The sequence below is a fragment of the Callithrix jacchus genome, chromosome 2 (assembly GCF_049354715.1).
Source record: "Callithrix jacchus isolate 240 chromosome 2, calJac240_pri, whole genome shotgun sequence".
Classification (NCBI taxonomy): domain Eukaryota; kingdom Metazoa; phylum Chordata; class Mammalia; order Primates; family Cebidae; genus Callithrix; species Callithrix jacchus.
In genome coordinates, this window is record NC_133503.1 from 170,667,773 (window position 1) to 170,688,879 (window position 21,107).

The following is a 21,107-nucleotide window of genomic DNA, read 5'->3' on the forward strand; positions in this document are numbered from 1 at the left end:
ATCTCTCCCTTTCATGCAGGTGTATATATTCTGCTAGCAAAGTGGGACATTCATCTGTACTTTTCTTGAAGTTGAAGTATTTGTGAGAATCAGAGTAACAAATCCCCATGGACCCACCAACCAGAATTTAATAAATGTTTACATCTTCCTTCTGATCTTTAGGGGGAAAAAAAAATGACACAGAAGAGAGCCCTTTTGCAGCCACGAGCAGTTCTACTCTTCTGAGTTCAGGGCAACTGCTTTCTCATGTTTCTATATCTTCTTTCTAAAACTAACAATCCACATAGTGTTTTTTTAAACAGTATAAAAGACATGCATTTCACCTTCTGTGACAGCCATTTTCATTCATTATTTTTTCAAGGGCCATCCACATTACAGATCAAGTTCATTCCTTTTAACTGCTCCAACTGTCTACCATCTATAATAGGCCACAATTTATTTATCCATTTTCTTGCTCATGAACATTTAGGTTATTTCCAACTTTTCCTGGATACAAACAATTCAGCTGTGAGCCTTCTTGTACATCTCCTTGTACACTTGTGCATGGTTTCTCTAGAGGATTGCTTCTCACGCTTTCACGAGCATGAGTCACCTAAGAAATCTTAACCACAGAGTCTGATGCAGCAACTCCAGGTCAGGAGCTGAGAGGTGCCAGCTTCCCAGGTGAAGCCCATATCGCTGCTCTGTGGCCCACACTTTGAGAAGTAAGACTCTAAGTGTATACCTAGAATTGTTGGGTCACAGAATATGCCAACTTCAGCTTTCTTAGACATCATCAAATTGAACCTTTTACTCCAAAAGAAGTGAGTTTGTTCCCACTGCTCCATTCTCACCAACACTAGATCTTGTGACTTTTTAACTTTTGCTAATCTGAAAGCATGAAAACATTAGGTCCCATTTCACTTATTATCAGGCAGTAATAATCTTTCCACTTTTTTGACTATTCAGGCTTTTTCTGTTCATAAAGTTTATCCATTTTTCTAACGCAGCAGTCCTAAGTGTGGTCCAAGTACCCTAGGGATTCCCTGAGACCCATTCAGTGGGTATGCAAGGTCCCTTTTTTTTTTTTTTACAATTACCTATCCATGTAAGGCTGATTTTCTCCTTCACATACTTCAACCGAAACACACAGCAGTAGACAGATTGCAGAAACAGGTATGAGAGGCCAGCTATCTTTTATTAAGCTAAACGTTAAAGAGATTTGTAAAAATGTAAAACAATGCCACTCTTCTCATTAAGCTTTTGCTTTGAAAACTAGTCATTTTTCTTATTTTTTAATAACTAATTTTTGAATTCTAACAGAAAATATCAATAGATTTAACCCACATACACAAAAACACTTTGGAGTTCTCACTTTTGAAGAGTGTAAAGGAATCTTGAGACCATAAGTTTTGAGAATTGTTGTTCTAATGCATGGTTGTCATTTTCTCAGTGGCTTTTGTATGAGTTTCTTTCATTTTTTTAATGTATTCCAGATACAAATCCTTTGTCAGTTAAATGAAGTGCAAACATTTCCTTCCTGTCTGTAGCTTGTTCTTTTATTTACAGTGTCTATTGTTCTATAGAAGCCTTTTTTACGCAGTCCTTTTTTCCTGTGTGCTTTTGCATCTTGTTTTTAAAAAATCCTTCCCATTTGCAAAATCAAAAATAACCTTATAGATTCTTATTTAAAAGTTTTGCTTTTCATACTTAGGTCTTTAAACCATTTGTTTTTGGGGAAGGGTAGAAGGTAGTACATATTGTTTTCCCCACAGAGCTTGCCCCATCTGTCAAAAATCAAGTTCCCATATAAACATGGACCTGTTTCTGGGCTCTTTATTCTTATCAGGGATTCCTTGACTGACCTCTACTGGCAACAGCCAGACACTGCTTTAACTGGTATACATATAAAATATTCTTTGATATTGTTAGGACAAGTTCATGCCTCTCCCTCTTGCCCTTCTTCAAAATTATCTTGCTTTTTCTTAAAAGTAATCTTTTTCTCCCCTGTAACACATTTTGGGGTGTAAGAGAAGGCCTACTGAGTTGGGAGTCCAGGCATCTGCCTTGTTTTAATGGCAGCAGCCTCTAAACACCTGTGGCTGTAAAGCTCATATATCCCTGAGCTCAGCTTCCTCTTCCATGGAACAAGAAATTTGAAAATCACCTCTATTTTCCTCTCCAATCCCAAGAGTCTATAATTTTAGTATAAAGGCATTAAACTTAACAGATAAGGAATGGGAATTGAATAGTGATACTTCAGCATTGCAGGTTATAGGAAACAGAACTTCCACCACATAAATAGTAATTTTAGGAATTCATAAGAGTCTAAAAGTTCTCTTCATTATTTTATGTTGAAGGTTACACAGAGTATTCATGGGCTTTTGGGAGTATGCTAAAATGAAACTATGCCTTGCTATAAGAATTTTCTGCATGAGTTAAACCACAATTTTACAGATAATCTTCTACAAGAGTAGTTTCCAATTTGGAAAATTTTGTAGGGGAAAACTTAGAGAAAATTAAAACTTCTGATGAAGTTCTTCATATGTCTTCTCATGGTACCAAAATACCAATATTACCTCACCAGCAGTTACTAGGACATGAGCTCTGATGTGACTGACCTTCCACTAATTCATTCACAGATCTGCTTTTTCTTCTTTGTGGCCAAAGGCAGGAATTAGAAAAATGCTTGGCTAGAGCTAATGATCCTGCTCTTATTTTGAAGCAGAGAAAAGTCCAAATGGGCTTTATAGGGAACCCCCAGCTTTGGCACCATTTAATGAATTACAGAAAGAAAATGGGATTTCCCTAACCATCTCCTGGAACCCTCATTCTATGAATCTCCACATTGGAGCTAACTCCAATCAAGATAGATACTTAGCACTGACCTCTAATGAGATCAATGTAAAATGCATGCCCAGGTATTTGATTGTTTTGCCTCAGACAAGTGAAATTAAATGTCTGCAATTCACCAAAAATATTTTACCCTTAGTATAATATATGGTATGTTCCTCTTCAGATATAGACTTAGGAAGTAAATTCCTGTAAAACTTAATTGCCCATTTAATCCAACATCTACACTTTAGTCTGCAAATATATAAACTAAAAAAGATTTACCTTATTTAAATTCAACAATATTTTGTATAAAGCTTTTGTGTTTAAAAAGCATTTTCATATATACTATTTTATTTGACCTTCATAATGATCCTATGATCAATGGATGATGAATGGAGACAATATTATAATGCTAAGAACTGTGTTAGAGACAAGAAAAAGTTCTGAGAAACTAGATGATTTTTTGACATCACAAAGGATGAAACACAAGATTCAGGTCAGCTTCCAGTCACAACCATGAAGATCCCTTGAAAATTATGGTTGGTTTTTGTTGATCTGAATAAAAGTGACAAGTAACTCCAATCAATGCTCAGGAAACAAATGAAATACCTGCATGTTCGGTACAAGAGAAAGCAAAGAAGTCGTAAGGGACATCTGCAATACATTATTTGCCTTTCAAGATGACTTCATATTTTTTACTGTATAATAACATGTGACTAGTATGTCCTCTGGTTCATTACTATTCCTATTCATAATTATGGCCAATTCATCTAGTTTAGATAAGAAGGTACAGCAGATTCAGATGAAGTCTCGGGATGAGAGATCAGAAGATACAAAGCTAGCTAGTATTCTCCCTAAAGAGATCAAGAAGGGGAGCAGGGACAGTTATGAGGAATTAGTGATAGAAATTAGCAAGAAATAGAAAGGTATGAAAGTAAAGTAAAAAATATATCTCAAAATGGAAAAGAAAAAAATTTAAGGTTCAAATACTTTTTTTTAAGTCAGTAACATAGAAGAAGCCCAATCATCAATACTATCCATGAAGCTATCAGAAAAGGTCTTGCCTTTAGGGACTCGAGTGTTTTAGAGCTGATCTATAACTGAAAATTCATTCATATCATTCATCTGAAGATTCAAGGATATATGGAAAGCACTAACTTTACTGTACAGAAAGTATACATTTCAAGTCAGTTAGTTTAAAATTACTTTCAAGACCAATTAAAAGAACTGACTAAAACATCCTAAAAATGGACTCATCACTAATCAATGATCAACTCATCACTCTCAGTTATAACAGTTCTCTATATTTCTTTTGTGTTAATATTCATCATTGCTATAAAATAGATGGTATAAGCATCAGCTCTATCACAAAATCTTTCATTATTAATAAAATTTTTCTCCATTGAGTGATAGAAAAAAAAAACTTCTGAAAATAGTGAAGAAAAAACCCAATGAAGAATAAACACATCTCTTGTTAAATAGTATAAATTCTGTACCATCTGCTACCTTGTTCCATCCTACTTTATAGCTGTCACTGTGCCTAGGGAGGACGTGCCATGTGAACTAATTTGCTTTCACCTCCACAATTTAAATAGGAGCAAAAAACTGAACAATATACCTTGCTGGTAAACCAGTAAAATATCAAATTAAATCAACATAGTAAAATATTGAAGAGATACTATTCTTGAAAGACAACCACAAATGTTCAATTAGTTTCTATCACTGTTCTTGAGGAAAAAAATACATTAATCAATAATCAGTTATTTAAAAATAATTTTAAAAATCAGAGCCAGTGTCATGATGTCAGGTGGAAAAATGATCTATGATGCTTTTTAAAAGATGCAAGTTTTTTTTGACATATTATAAAGCATTAACAAAACATAAAAGCATTAAATAAATAACAATAATGTAAAATTCACAAAATAAAGCAGAAAGGAGCACTTCTATGTGTTAAAATAATGTAATTCTCCCTGTATATTTCTATCCACAGGAGCCAACAAACATCAAGAATACACACTTTACAGTATTTACCTGTTTTAAGACATTCAAGTCAATTCAGATGGCAAAAGTAGAATTCAATCACTAGTGAAATATTTAAAATATATATATATTGAACAAAAAAGTTTTTATAAGATAAAAATAATCTTCCACAATGCAATTAATTGCAGATCACTGAAATTTTAACTCTTTAGATGATTTCAGTTCAGTTTTTTGGTTTCAAAACTAGAGACAGTCAAACAAAAGCATAGGCAGAATCTCTATCTGTTTTTACGTTTCTCTTTCTTGCTTCGACTACTTGTTGCACTGTTTAAAGATGATGATGAAGGGGCTCTTGCATGACCTGTAGCCTTCAGATGGTCAAAAAGTTTATTCCGAGATGGAAATTCACTATGGCAGGTTGTACAGTTGATAAGAACATCACTCTGAGAAGGGCAAAAAATCATAAATAAAAGCAAGTGTTATCACTTGAAACTAGTGTTTTAGGTTTTAATGTCAAGATAAAGCATCAAACAATTGTAAAATAAAGATGTTTTAACAGAATGGACAGCTAATAAAGAGGTTCAACAAAGGCAGATGTTCTTGGAGGTTAAATCCCACTAACACAATTAACTTCAAGGGTCCTGAGGCTTTCAATAGCATGTACCTCATGGTCTAGTAGAACAGAGGAAGAGTTTATGCTTCACAATTAATCTCCAGAACTTGACATGTAATTCTTATCACCAAGGCTTTAGATTGAAAAGTAATGGAAAATAATAGTAACTATTCTAAGTACCATCTAGCATTTCCAATGTACATCTTTTTAATTTAATGTAAAAAAATAAATTATATATACAAATCCTACCTTTATCAAGCAAAACTGTTGACAGATCCACATCTTTGCAGGTTCTTTGGGGAATGGCTCGCCATTTACATCTTTAGATCATTATACAGCTTAAATAGCAAGATCTGCTAAAGAGATATAAATATAATTTTGACCTACCATTGTTTGTGGTTCAGCAGGTACTTTGACAGGTTTCTTCGTATCTTTGGTTTTCTTTCCTTTGGGTTTGGGAACACTGGAAGATAAATAATTTGGCATAATCCAAAAATAACATACTCCTTTTAATCACCATTTGAGTGCTCTCAAGAACACTCAAAAGAGTGAGATGCACTTTAAAGGTTAATTCATTAATTTTTTTTTTTTTTAAATGAATGAGAGGTCCTTATGTTGCCCAGTCTGGCCTCAAACGCATAGCCTCGCCTCCTCAAGTGCTAGGACACCTGGCCTGAGCCACTGCAGCTCCCAGTTCATTAATTTTAAAGACAATTTAATTAATCTTTACATCTCAAATGAACTTTAAAAAGCAACTTCATGACAAAGGGCTGATATCCAGAATTTACAAACAACTCAAGCAGATTTACAGGAAAAAAACAAACAAGCCCATTCAAAAGTGGGCAAAGGATATGAACAGATACTTTATGAAAGAAGACATATATGAGGCCAACAATCATATGAAAAAATGCTCATCGTCACTGATCATCAGAGAGATGCAAATCAAAACCACATTGAGATACCATCTCACGCCAGTTAGAATGGCGATCATTAAAAAATTTGGAGACAACAGATGCTGGAGAGGATGTGGAGAAAAAGGAACACTTTTACACTGTTGGTGGGAGTGTAAATTAGTTCAACCATTGTGGAAGACAGTGTGGCGATTCCTCAAGGCCTTAGAAATAGAAATTCCATTTGACCCAGCAATCCCATTACTGGGTATATATCCAAAAGACTATAAATCGTTCTACTATAAGGACACATGTACACGAATGTTCATTGCAGCACTGTTTACAATAGCAAAGACCTGGAATCAACCCAAATGCCCATTGATAATAGACTGGATTGGAAAAATGTGGCACATATACACCATGGAATATTATGCAGCAATCAGAAATGATGAGTTCGTGTCGTTTGTAGGGACATGGATGAATCTGGAAAACATCATCCTCAGCAAACTGACACAAGAACAGAAAATGAAACACCGCATATTCTCACTCATAGGTGGGTGATGAAAAATGAGAACACATGGACACAGAAAGGGGAGTACTAAACACTGGGGTCTATTGGGGGGAAAAGGGGAGGGCCAGTGGGAGGGGGAGGGGGGGAGGGATAGCCTGGGGAGAAATGCCAAATGTGGGTGAAGGGGAGAAGAAAAGCAAAGCACACTGCCATGTGTGTACCTACGCAACTGTCTTGCATGCTCTGCTCATGTACCCCAAAACCTATAATCCAATAAAAATCAAAAAATAAAAAAAATAAAAAAAAATAAAATGCAAAAAAAATTCATTCATTAAAAAAAAAAAAAAAAAAAAGCAACTTCAAAATTCAAATATCAAATTTGGCACAAAAATTAAGGAATTTACTTAAAACAGCTGAAACAAAGTGAAAACAAGGCGCTTAAAATATCTCTGAATGTTGTATACAGTGTTTCCATAAAAAGCAAAGCACTACTGCGTGTGGTGGCTCACACCTATAATCCCAGCACTTTGGGAGGCTGAGGTGGGATCACCGGAGGTCAGGAGCTTGAAATCACCTTGGCCAACATGGTAAAACCCCCATCTCTAATAAAAATACAAAAAATTAGCTGGGTGTGGTGGCAGGCCCTTGTAATCCCAGTTACTGAGGAGGTGGAGGCAAGAGAATCACTTGAACCCAGGAGGTAGAGACTGCAGTGAGCCAAGATTGCACCACTGCATTCTAGCCTGGGCGACAGAGCAAGGCTCTGTTTCCAAAAAAAAAAAGTAAAGTACTAACGAACAAAGCAAACCATCTTATAACCAACCAATAGTAATCATAAATAATCTTGTCATGAAGTATGGTTCCCCAAAAACATTAACTTTTTTTTTTTTGAGATGGAGTCTCACTCTTGCCCAGGCTGGAATGCAGTAGCACGATCTTCACTCACAGCAACCTCCACCTCTCATGTTCAAGTGATTCTCCTGCCTCAGCCTCCTGAGTCGCCAGGAGAGGCGCGCATCACCACACTCAGGCTAATTTTTGTATTCTTTAGTAAAGACGGGGTTTCACCATATTGGCCAGCTGGTCTTGAACTTCTGACCTCGTGATCTGTCCCCCTCGGCCTCCCAAAGTGATGGATTACAGGTGTGAGCCACCGCACCCAGCCTAACATTAACTTTTTGAAAGAAATCCAGTCTGACAAACATTTCAACAGTCCCATAGAGAAGTAAGTGAAATAAAGGCTTTGTAATGCACTTTTCATAAAATTAAATTGGTTCAATGTAAGGAATTTACTTTTCTTAAAAACTTACGTCTTTTCTGTTGATCTGGTGGGTTTTTCCCCACCGTACCATTTAGATCAGAAACTGCCAGCAGTATAGTTGGGTTACTCTTAATTCTGCTTGAACTCCTGAATATTCCTCTACTCATCTCCTACATGAATTTCAATTTTCCTTAGGCATTCATAATTTCCCTCATTTGTGCTAACCAAATTTGCAGGGTAAAAATCTGGGAGCTATATTGTACAGAACAGACAGGATGGGTTATAATGAATAAGTTATGATAATGCTTCTACTTTATAAGTATACTATTCTTCAAGCAGAGGCCAAGGGTCTGTATTAAGTTAAATGTCCCACGTATTTAAAAGATGCAGGTTAGGAGTGTAACATATCATTGTGTAGGACTTGCCAGCTTTGAAAACATCAAGAAAAGGAAATAATGGCATAAAAGGCAATAAATAACACATACTAATTTTCAAACTGCCATCACAGATATTCCACAAATATGTCTAACAAATTTAGTATAATATTCCTGGTGAACATCACTTATATTATGAAAGACAGTTACATCTCTGAAGCTGATATCTAAGACTTTTATTTTTTAATAAAAATAAAAGTGTTTTTTTTTTTATACTATTTATACTATAGTAGTACTACTACTACTATACTACACACACACACACACACACACACACACATTTAAATAAAACACTTTTCACTAGATGGCCAGTATCAACACTGCTCCAGTGGTGGGAACCAACAAAGGCTGCTGTCATGAGCATGGAGATTTGGTTAGTGACACTCCAGGAACTCAGCAGGAGTCTTGTTCCCATGTGAGTGTCAAGGGTTAATGATCCAGGACAAAATCAGAGCCACTGCACAGGATAAGAGAAAGAAGAACTGGATCAAAGTGCCTTCTTTCTGATTTTGGCCATGTTGCTGAGATGTGTGTGGGCACATTCTTCTAGCATTCTCTTCTCAATGCTCTTCATCTGATATACGTGTGTGTGTGTATCTATATGTCTGTAAATATGTACAGATAACTCTAAATTACTTGGTCAGTAATGGGAAAGGAGATTTTATTTGATATATGAATCCTTATATATCCTTACTATCAATATTCAGTCATTTACAAATAATATGCAACTCTGACTTACCTTTTAGCTTGACTTTTTGGATCATCACATGGTTTAATGATCTCTGTGACACTGACATTTTCCTGGGGACTATCTTCCAATTCTTTGGCACTGTCTTGATTTAAGTTAGTATCTTCTGGATCAACCTTTACTCCTTCTCCAGTTCCATTTACATTGAAATTGACATCATAATTCTAGGTAATAAAACATGTACCATTACAAAATAAATATAATACTACTACTAGCTTTTTATGTTATGTTGCCAAATAGTTATATATCTTCAGGAAATAAAAAGGAGAAACAGGTAAGTTGAGAACATGGTTGTTCATTACAGAGATGTGAAATTAGGGGAAATCTGGAAACAATGCAAATGTTCAAAAAGTGAATGGTTAAATATATGAAGAAAAATTCTGAAGTGCCTAGGTATCATGTTTCCGAATATATGCAATTATGTAAAAGAATACAACATATTAGCAAAAGTAGAAGAGAGAAAAATATACCTACAGTGTAATCACAATTTAATTCATTATTAAGAATCTCTACAGAAAAAATTAAGAATGATAGTTTTTCATATTTTCCAGATGATAAGCAATGAGCAACTATTTTTCTATAGTCACAAACCACAACAACAAACATGCATTATAAAAGAAAGAGGCCAGCATCCAAAACAGATGGGTGCACCTATCCTCACTAAGTTCACCCATCTGTTTTCGAGCAACATTTTGCCACATTTGTGCTCGCTCTCTCCCCTTCTTCTCTTTCTCAACACACACTTTCCCCCCAAGCCATCTGAAAGTGAGCTGCAGGCAGATATGAATCTTTGCCAGGTACATCCTAAGAATCAAAACATTCTTTGGCAGGTCCACAATACTCACACTCAAGAATCTAATGCTGATACTATCTGTTACACAACTCACATTCAAATTTACCAATTATTCCTTTTCCTGTATAGGAACATGCGGATAGGGGGTATAATCAGAAATCACATGTTGTATTTAGTTGTCAGGTATCTTTAATCTCCTTTATTCTAGAACAGTTCTCCCACATTTTTGTTTCGTCTTTCATGATGCTATCTGACATTTTGTAGAATGTCCCATAATTTGGCTTGCTTTGGTTATTTCCAAATGATCAGATTCAGGTTAAACATTTCTAGCATAATACTACAAAAATAATCCTGGGAGGCAAAATGCCAGTTTGTCCCATTTTTCAGTGATATTATTAAGTTTGATCATTTGGTTAGAGTGGTATTGCCCGATTTTTCAACTGTAAAGTATATTTTCCCTTTTAAAATGAATAAGTAATCTTCAGAGTATGACTCTGAGACTGTCTGAATATCCTGTCCCCAGTAACCATTTACTGGGTGTACTTGGAATCTACTGATGATTCTTGCTGGGAACATTTATATACTGGTGGATGTAAAAGAGTGATTTTCTCTATTACTTGTGTCATTTGCACTTGTACTGATTCATATTCTTCTGTAATAATAAAGCTGTCCCATCTCCTTTCTCCAACTCTCACTTTTTTTTTTTGAGGGTCTTGTTCTGTCACCCAGGCTGGAGTGCAATGGCACGATCTCGGCTCACTACAACCTCCGCCTCCTGAGTTCCAATGATTCTCCTGCCTCAGGCTCCCTAGTACCTGAGATTACAGGTGAGCGACCACACCTGGCTAATTTTTATATTTTTAGTAGAGACGGGGTTTCACCATGTTGGCCAAGCTGGTCTCGAACTCCTGACCTTGTGATCCACCCACCTTGGCCTTCCAAAGTGCTGGGATTATAGGCGTGAGCCTCTACGCCTGGCCAACTCTCACTCTTTTTGAAGTCAATATAGATACACAAATGTATTTTAAACAAACCCAATGTATGAAGATTTATTACACTTACTCCTTTTGATGACTCAAATTTTCCCAAATTGGCAGGCATGCAAGCTGGATTTTGAGTACTTTTAACATATCCCCATCAGTTTTGGAGCACTTCCTTAGTTTCTAGTATAAGATGCTCGAGGCTCACCTTCCACTTTCCTAGTCTCAACCCTGAAATCAGCTACTTCTCCAAAGAGCGAACCTATTTCCTTTTCATGGGAAAGGGAACTTAAAAACCAATACATGTGCACTAGGTATGCTCACTGCCAGGGGTGTCACTGCTTCTAGGTCCTCACAAAGCACACTACTCACACACTTATTTTCTTTAAATCATGAGCTCATACCAACATCTCCACTTCAATCCAACTCCACAGTATTCTTCCTCTCAATTTATATTTGTATTTCCCTCTTCCCACAAAAAAAGAATCTGGTTCCCAGTAACAATTTACTCACTTAATTCCTTTTTTTTGGTCAAGGGTCAAATAATTTAATTTTGTTAAGATGTCAATACAACCTACAGTGTGAACAAATTCAATATAATTTTTATAAAAATCCCAATAGGACAGGTTTTTTTTAACAGAAATATTGTTAAAAATTTTTTAATTTGATTATAAACCATAACCAGCCAAACATTTGTAAAAAAGAGGAAGCATTTTACTTCCTGATTTCAAAACATATTAAAAGCTATAACAAAAATAATGTGGTACTGACACAAAGATAGATAAACAGGTAATAGAACAGAATAGAGAGAACAGCAATTAACTCTTCTGTATATGATTAAATGATCTTCCACAAAGTTGCCATGAGCACACAATAGAGAAAAGATAATCTCTTCAAAAAATCGTGGTGAAAAGTGCATGTCTACATTGATAAAACTGGATCCTTTCCTTGAACCATATATAAAAAATGTAACAAATCTCTTAGAAAAAATATAGGGGAAAGAAATGCCATGGTTCTTGGCACCATTTTCTTAGCTACAACATTGAACACACGATCAACAAAAAACAGAAAAATTTAACTGCATGATACTTCAAAATTTCTGCACATCAAAAAAAAAAATTCAATAGAGTGACAACACCTCCTAGGAAATTGGTGAAAATATTATTCATTTACTTCAAAAATAGCATACCAATACCACCAAAAAACATACTAAGTCCAAGATTTACTTTTTTCGCAGTTAATTTTATCCTTCAACTATATTCCATGGAAGATATTCAGTCAGAACATTGTGTTTGAGTTACTTGAATTAAATTTTCTTTCCTGTCAGTCAGGGTTATTTGTTTCTTTTTATATTCAGTTTTAATTTGGGAGGGTTTTCTTGTACAATCCTTGTTGGTTTATGCAACTTTTCTGGCCATATAGAAAACTTTCCCAGTCTGAAGTTTCAAAACACTCAGTATCTGCTGTTGTCTGCTCTTAAATCAGTACATGTCTCCACACTGCCTTCCCTTCAAAAAGAGCTTAGAAAATATCAGGAAAAGTGCTCCATAAAGCTAGGTCAGGAATGATAAACAAGAGGTGCTATAAAGGAATGTAGCTTTTAAGAGAAACAATGGGGTGGTCACTTGAAGCATTTTCATGAGTAAGAAAACATTAATATATGTGTTTATGTTTGCAATCAATAAAATCTATCCTCCATAGTAACACAGGCTCAGGTTAAACATAAATCTCTCTCCATTTGTTTTGTCTTTACTGTAGTAGTGGTGACATACACGAAGGAAAGAGGAAGTGTTAAACCAATGATTATAAGGTGTTTGGATGGATGATGGTAGAAATCAACTTATAAAAGGAACACATATTTGCTATGCAGTTTTATAACTGAAGCGAAGAGTTCCAAATTACAATTTTAAGTGATTAACTCATGTGTCATGTATCATTTTTGGAATAGGAAACTGATTTTAAAAAGACTATCAAATATATTATTATAACCATTTGGATTAATAAGCCAAATCTAAAGTTTTATTAAAAGTTATTAATACATTAAGTTTTCTTAAAAGTATTTAACACTTGCATCACTGCACTCCAGCCTGGGCAACAAGAGCAAAACTCTGTCTCAAAAAATAAATAAATAAATAAATTTAATACTTAACGTAAGTTACTATAACTAGATTATACTAAAATGACATCAAACCAAATATCCTAGGTAAAATGGACAAATTCAGTTTTTACAGATGCAAAAATATACCATTTTATTTAAAAATAGTCCTTAAAACAGATAATGAATTTTGATGTGAGCTGTGAAATGTTTAAATTACTTAAACTTATGAAAAATAGAAATTTGTTTTCAGGAATCACAATCATTACAAGTTTCTAACCAAATGTTCCTTTTGCAATGTTTATGTTGTTGGCAGAATAAATTTAAACAATGACCAACCTCCAGATTTTCCTATTTCCAGATTTTAATTGTTGTCTTGATTTAAAAGCCCTTTTGTGAGATGTATTTCTGAATACATTTTAAAATATTGAAAATTCAGTTAATTCATCCCAGGAGAATTCTACATGCACAGTTGTTAAACACACTGGCAGTCATAATCAAGTTAGTTATTACATACATAAAAGGGGAGATGGAAAATGGAAAATATTTCCAATTCCTTTTTATCAATCTTACAATCAACATAAAATTATGGAATATGGGTGAAGGGGAGAAGGAAAGAAAAGCACACTGCCATGTGTGTTCCTATGCAACTGTCTTACATGCTCTGCTCATGTACCCCAAAACCTAAAATCCAATAAAAAATTAAAAAAAAAAGAAAAAAAAATTATGGAATATAAGTCTCTCTCCTTAATACAGACTACACCGAATCAGTAAGAGAAGAGCACTGCAACTTCATAGTTGCCTTTTGAACATACCTGTGCCGGTTTCTGTTTCTTTTTCTTCTGTTTCTTAGAAAGCCTAAGAGCAAATATAAATCAAAATGTCAAATACTTGACTCTGTAAAGATTAAGTGGAAAAAAAAAGTTGAAACACTAGTGATAAAGCAGTAAAATAGAAGATTAAAAATATTTAATATCATAAAGCATTAAAAGGAAAATATTCACATTGTCATTTTAAAGAATAACATAAGGCTGTAATTCAATGGATAGTAATCAGCATATCAATTGCCAGATATAAAAACTTCTTTTAATATATTAAGTTCTATAAATATAATAGTTGATATTAGGTCTGTATCCACTTCAACACTACAAAGTTCCATTAACTAGAAAATACGGAGGCGACATTAACATAACAGAATAACTTCCTTGGGATAGATAAAACAGCCTTTAAGGCCGGGTGCGGTGGCTCATTCCTGTAATCCCAGCACTCTGGGAGGCCAAGGCAGGTGGATCACCTGAGGTCAGGAGTTCAAGACCATCCTGGCCAACATGGTGAAACCCTGTCTCTACTGAAAATACAAAAATTAGCTGGATGTGGTGGTGTGTGCCTGAAGTCCCAGCTACTTGGGAGGCTGAGTCAAGACAATCGCTTGAACCCCGGAGTCATACCACTGCACTCCAGCTTGGGCGACAGAGCGAGACTCCATCTCAAAAGAAAAAAAAAAAACTTTAAATGCAATCTCTGAATGTGATAAGTATTTTAAGTGACATTTAATATTTAGAAGTACCTTTGTTTTGGTGCATCCTCCATTTCTTCCTCAGAATTGTCATCTAATGGATTTTCATCAATTTGAGGTCTTGAAAAATTTTCTTCCTCCTCCTCCAGCTGTTGTTTTAGCAAGGCCACCATTTCCCGATGCTTCTTTGACTTCTCGTGGTTCTTCATGCTGAAAGAGCAATCTGAGGTGAGCAGCTGCACCAAAATTAGTTCACATGTCCAGATACCATTGCTGGATAACTGCAACTAAGATAAAATGTGCTTTTTCCCACTAAGCAAAATGTTTATGATTTTATTTTTTTCTTTTGTTTTTATTTGTTCATGATTTTATACAGAGAAAGAGAATGTTTCAGGATTCCTCTCTTTCAGAGAAAGAGAATGTTTCAGTGCAATGGCGCTCCAGCCTGGGTAACAAGATCTCGGCTCACCGCAACCTCCGCCTCCTGGGTTCAGGCAATTCTCCTGCCTCAGCCTCCTGAGTAGCTGGGATTACAGGCACGCACCACCATGCCCAGCTAATTTTTGCTTTTTGTAATTTTAGTAGAGACAGGGTTTCACCATGTTGACCAGGATGGTCTCAATCTCCTGACCTCGTGACCCACCCGCCTCAGCCTCCCAAAGTGCTGGGATTACAGGCTTGAGCCATGGCACCCGGCCGTATTTGCTAGTGTTTTTACTTGCCAGGCCATCCTACAGACTTGGAGGGATCACTGGGAAATTAGAAGACACACATTCGAATGTTAAAAGGAAGAGCCCCCTAGACTAGAGAAATGGTGGTGGGAGGGCTTGAAATACAAGATCAGTTTACAGCTCTTACTTTTTCACTATCTCCTTTTCACCTTCTCGGGAGAGGTCACCTTCCTCACTCCCACCACCGTAATATAAGTTCAGACACATCTCCACCCCTCGGTTCAAAACCCTACTGGCAATGTCTGTCTCAGCACACCTACAGGCAACTAAAAAGCATCCCACAAAACAGAGCTGATGACATAAGCTACAAGAGTTAGATCAACTAAAAAGTAGTTACCTTTGTCAACTATCTACTTCATCTCATCTGTTCAGGCTTTTGGTATTATAGTTTTGGTTGCTATTTTTCTTTCCCACTAAAATTCTCCTTCAGACCAAGCTACCCTGGAGATACTAAAAGATCTTGCGACAGAAAGTCCTCCAAAAAAGTTATGGTAACATGTTAAAAGGACACAGGAACTGGCTTGAAGAAATGCTCACTAACCAAATCTGGAAAACTTTGAGCAGGAAAAGGTGAGTAATGAATTATAAAACATTGATGACAGGCGCAGTGGCTCACGCCTATAATCCCAGCACTTTAGGAGGCCGAGGGCAGATCACAAAGTCAGGAAATCGAGACCATCTGGCCAAGATGGTGAAACCCTGTCTCTACTAAAACACAAAAACATTAGCTGGGTGTGGTGGCACATGCCTGTAGTCCCAGCTACTCAGGAGGCTGAGGCAGGGGAATCACTTGAGCCCCAGAGGCAGGGGTTGCAGTCAGCCAAGATCACACCACTGTACTCAAGACTGGCAACAGAGCAAGACTCTGTCTCAAAATAAATAAATAAAATTTTTTTAAAACTCATAAATTCCAATTGATAATGCAATTTAAGGGAAGACTCCTGTTCATAGCAGAAGGCCAAGTGCCACTGGAGGGGGCACTGGCACTGGAAAAGCACCATTCTGCAACCATCATAATAAAGCTGATGCAAACTAAAACCATCAACAGATGCTAAAGCTATGAGAAGCAGGGTACCTGCATAGTTTTAAAGTGTCTCCTCACAGATTAAACATGTTGCAAGGAAAAACTTGTTGCAAGGGAAAAAACACTAACTCTATAGTTGTAAATTTAGATGACACTGTGATTGGGTGATGAAATTATCACCACAAATGAGAGGCAGAGGACTTTACCTGTCTCCAGCTATGAATCCATGAGAACACAACATGCTTGTACAACGTCCCACCTGGGGGCTGCATAAACTGAATCTAATCATGAGGAATGGACAAACCAGGAATGAGAAGACTTCTATGAAAGAAAGTATTTTAAAGCATAAAATGTAAACAGCATAAAAGACAATACGAGCTGTTCCAGATTATGATCCTAGACTGGATTCTGTATTGAAGTGGAGAAAATTCTATATAAATAAACAACTGGGCCAGGTGTGGTGGCTCACGCCTGTAATCCAAACACTTTGGAGGCCAAAGCAGGCGGATCACCTGAGGTTGGGAGTTCAAGACAAACAATTGATTGGCAAAATTGGAATATAGGAAGTAAATTAGACAAAAATAACATATCAATAATTTTTTATATTTGGTAGCTGTAGTGTGGTTACATAATAACCTTATTCTTAAGGTATAGTGAAGTATTTAGAGGTAAAGGAACACTACATATGTAAGTTACTTTCAAATTATTCAGAACAAAAACTGTGTGTGAGTGTGGAGAAAGAGCACATGCAAATGGTGCAAAACGTTAGTAACAGGTCAATCAGACACACTATATTGTCTTCTTGCAACTTACCTTTAAGTCTGTCATTATTTCCAAATAAAACAAATTTTAATCTTCTTCACTGACTTTTTTCTTGCTTGTTTCTAATTTTTCTCCTCTTTCTAATTCCCTTACTGCTCCATTATTTCTCCTTGAGGTCATATGATAATACCATGTATAACTCTCATATCCCCATTCTCATCCTTTGGCCTCCTTTCTCTCTTAATGCCCATTTTGTTTCTTTTCCCTTGCTGATTCCACTCTTATTTTCTCCCATGCTCTTTCCTCTCTCCTTTATAATAATGGTACCCTTTTTAATACTTCTCTCGTCATCGTTCCCCTAAGATGAAGTGCTTCCACTTCAGCAAAGAAACTTTGGGCAGGACAAGTTTAAAGCCCCTATATTGACAGCATTAACCTGCATGGGACAATGAGGGTAGGAAGTAAGTCTGACACCAACAATGGAGAGAGATGATTAGACATGGTCTAGACTTTTCGCCCATGTGACTATGTCTTCTTTGCCAAAACAAGCAATGTTTATTTCTGAAGACAGTGCATATGTTTTAAAAGCAGCTCTTATATAGGAATACTGGGATGGTGAGCATCAGTACAATAGGTTTAACTGTAGGTACAAATACCTCTTTCTCCCCTATTGGAAAGGAATCTCCCAAGACAGTACGTGGGGCTAGTTATCAACTGCTACAAGCATATTGTTTTTAGCACTTTCAAAGTGTTATACTTCACCTCAAAAGAAAACACAAGAGGTGGGAACCAAGGCTTACACCTGTAATCCCAACACTTGGGAGGCTGAGCCGGGTGGATCACCTGAGGCCAGAAGTTTGGCATCAGCCTGGCCAACATGGTGAGACCCTATCTTTACTAAAAATGCAAAAATTAGCTGGGCATGCACTCGGGAGCCAGAGGCAGGAAAATCGCTCAAACCCAGGAGGCGGAGGTTGCAGTGAACTGAGATGCCACTGTACTCCACCCTGGAGACTGAGTGAGACTCTGTCTCAAAAAAAAAAAAAAAGAAAAGAAAACACAAGTTCAAGGATACTAAACATTCCTTTTAACTGGGTGCAGTGGCTCACACTTGTAATCCTAGCACTTTGGGAGGTTGTGGCAGGTGGAGCGCTTGAGCCCAGGAGTTCAAGACCAACCTGCGCAACATGGTGAAACCCCAGCTCCACAAAAAATATTTAGGTTGGTGCAAAAGTAATTGTATTTTTTGCCATAAAGTAAATACATACCATAAAGTAATGGCAAAAAATACAGCTACTTTTGCACCAGCCTAATGCAAGAATTAGCTGGACATGGTGGTGGGTGCCTATAGCCCTAGCCACTCAGGAGGCTGATGCAGGAGGATCACCTGAGTCCAAGAGGTCAAGGCTGTGGTGAGCCATGATTGTGCCACTGCACTCCAGTCTGGGTGACAGAGACCCTGTCTCAAAAAAATTAAATTAAATAAATAAACTTACGCCTTTTCTGTCTTGAATGATTTGTCACATGCTGGGCAGTAGAGGTCATCATAGAGCTCAGTGTCCTCGGCCTCATCACTGTCTTTACCTGTGAGAGAGAAGCCTGTAGTAAGAACCCTGTTAGATCAGAGCACGAATCTAAAATATGTTAACAAATTTCTCCTCTTTGGTAAGAATCTAAAGCTGCACACAAATTAGAACTTAAATTTTTTTCTTTACCAAAAACCAAAAAAAAAACAAATAATGCTATTAGGATTTGAGTTGGCTTTTCAAAAGCAGCACTATACTATATGGAAAGGCTTCCAAATAAAGCACCTTACCTTTGAAGTTCTTTTCATAAGTCTACTGAGAAGAAGATTTAAAACATCCTTGAAGTCTTGGATGTGAGCTAAGTTTAACAAATTAATCCCACTTTCATAGTTCTACCACAAAGCAGTTTTTCAACAAAGGTCTTTTCTTAGTTTACCTCTTGAACAAGATTTGATCCAAACACATTTACAACTGTGACTCTGAAATACTTAATAAACTTAGTTTTTAACATCGTATCACAGTAAGACTGATAGGTCATAAGTTAACACATTACATGCAAAGTTTAACATTACAAACTTTTTTATAATAAGCTTTTAGCTTTATTAACAACTGAGTAATTACTATCAGTATAGTCCACAAAAACAAAGTGACTAAAAAGTTCAACTGAAATTATTTTCACAAATCCATATTCTATTTTTGAAGAAGCAAACAGGTAAACTGTCACTTGGGATTATAGGACCAATAAATACCTCAAGGTATATCTTCTATATTCTACATGTTCATTCTTCATAAGTGATGTCAGTATGATTTTGAAGGACTCTCATTCAAATCATAAATGATCAAACTATATCCTATCTAGTGTTGTTTAATATATGGTGTTAATTATCCATTACAGTATTATATAATATATATGAAATTTTAATTAATTAGTTAACAATACTGGATTTGAAGCAAAAAACCCGGATCTAACAATGATCACATGTTCTCAGGCACATCTCAGCTTCTCAGAGTCCTAGTTTCCACAATGGTAAAATAGAGACAATTCCATGAGCAAAACCTCCATGTAAGGGAAACTGCATGAGGACTCAGTGAGATCTTGTATGTGAAAGGACTTTATACATTGTAAAACTTTATGTAAATTAGGCCACCTCACATTTATAGAGTGCTTTATAATTTTCAAAGTACTTACAGAAGTACTACTTCTGATTCATTAATAAAACACTTCCTTTCATAGTCATTTTGAATGAAGTTTGTCATTTTATCATTTGGGCTACTAGTCTGAAAAATCACATTTGCAGATAAGGTAAAATTGGGTGAATTTTATTCCTCACGAAAGAGTTAAAGACAGCGAGGAAAATCAGATATACAGCTATTCTCAAAAATGCCTAATCTTTGCCTTTTCAGGTAGTCAAATACCTGTTCTCTAATGACAGCAGCGGAGAAAACAACATTTTGGCACACCAAGAGGAGCCCCTCTTTGAAGTCAGAAGGGAGAGGAAGAATTTATACACAACACATAGATTCCCATGCAATACAGCTTTTCTAGAAACAGTTACTATTAAAACTTGACCTATAGCTTAATTGAGTTTTCTTTAATAGTCACACTTGTAAACATGGCCATTTGTCACGTTACACAGCTAGAAGTACAAATTGTTTAGGACGTGGTCAGAAAAAAAATTTGGTAATAAAATTACTTTAATTAGACTAGCTCAACAGAGTACCTTTGGCCCATACAACATTGTTTTTAATTATTTAAACATTTAAAAATTGGTAGATGTCAAATAAGTGGGGAGATTTCCAACTTCACTTAAAAAACAAAAAAAATAAATATAATAAAAATAAAAACTTTGGCATAATCCTGGCGACAGCTGACTGGAACTCAGGTTTTCATCGGCACTGCCGTTCCCTGTTGCCTTACACAGGCAGGCACCTGAGTGTACACCACTGTGGACAACGACGTTTCAGTTGTTTTTTTTTTTAATCTCTTAAAAAATGGAGAACATTACCATCCCGCCTATCTTTGAGTTCATGTTCTTCCATTTCGTTTTCATCCGACCCATCTCCAAACTCCTTCTCGTACCGTGCCTCCATCTCCTGGAGCTCCTTCTCCAAATTGGCCATGGTCATCCAGCTCTGTTCTCTGTACTGCTCCGCCAGTCTGCACACATACAGCATAGTCTCATAGAGACAAGCACGCCTCTACATGGTTTTCACTTCCAACTTAGGCTTAAAATCCATCCCCTCTAGAGAGCTTGCTCGAAGCTTATTGAGGCTTACAAACTTAAAACCAAGGCAAAGCCACTTAAACCTGTTTTCCTGTTACATGGTTGACTTTAATTGCTCCAGTAGTAGATAATAGGTTTTGAAACATGTAACTCAGCAACTTATTAAAAGTCTTCAGATGATTTTAATTTGTGTCGGTAAAGTGT

The 21,107-nt window shown here is 36.3% G+C and overlaps 1 protein-coding gene across 2 annotated transcripts in view; it reads right to left on the reverse strand.

The window, feature by feature from the left end:
• Positions 1–1,158: 1,158 nt before the first annotated feature.
• Positions 1,159–21,107, reverse strand: part of DNAJC21 (DnaJ heat shock protein family (Hsp40) member C21) — a 28,506-nt gene continuing 8,557 nt past the window's right edge. Inside the window, exons 6-13 of one of the 2 annotated variants that reach the window (XR_013532344.1) lie at positions 20,685–20,836; positions 18,649–18,736; positions 14,687–14,845; positions 13,935–13,977; positions 9,243–9,415; positions 5,795–5,870; positions 4,846–5,237; positions 1,159–3,423 (exon numbers count right to left, since the gene is read on the reverse strand). Coding sequence is in view for 1 of the 2 variants with exons in the window: in XM_008992185.5 (XP_008990433.1) it covers positions 5,073–5,237; positions 5,795–5,870; positions 9,243–9,415; positions 13,935–13,977; positions 14,687–14,845; positions 18,649–18,736; positions 20,685–20,836 (856 nt within the window). In the remaining variant the exon portion in view is untranslated. Of the gene's footprint in view, positions 5,238–5,794; positions 5,871–9,242; positions 9,416–13,934; positions 13,978–14,686; positions 14,846–18,648; positions 18,737–20,684; positions 20,837–21,107 lie in introns of both variants that reach the window. The other variant, XM_008992185.5, reaches the window with a different exon arrangement.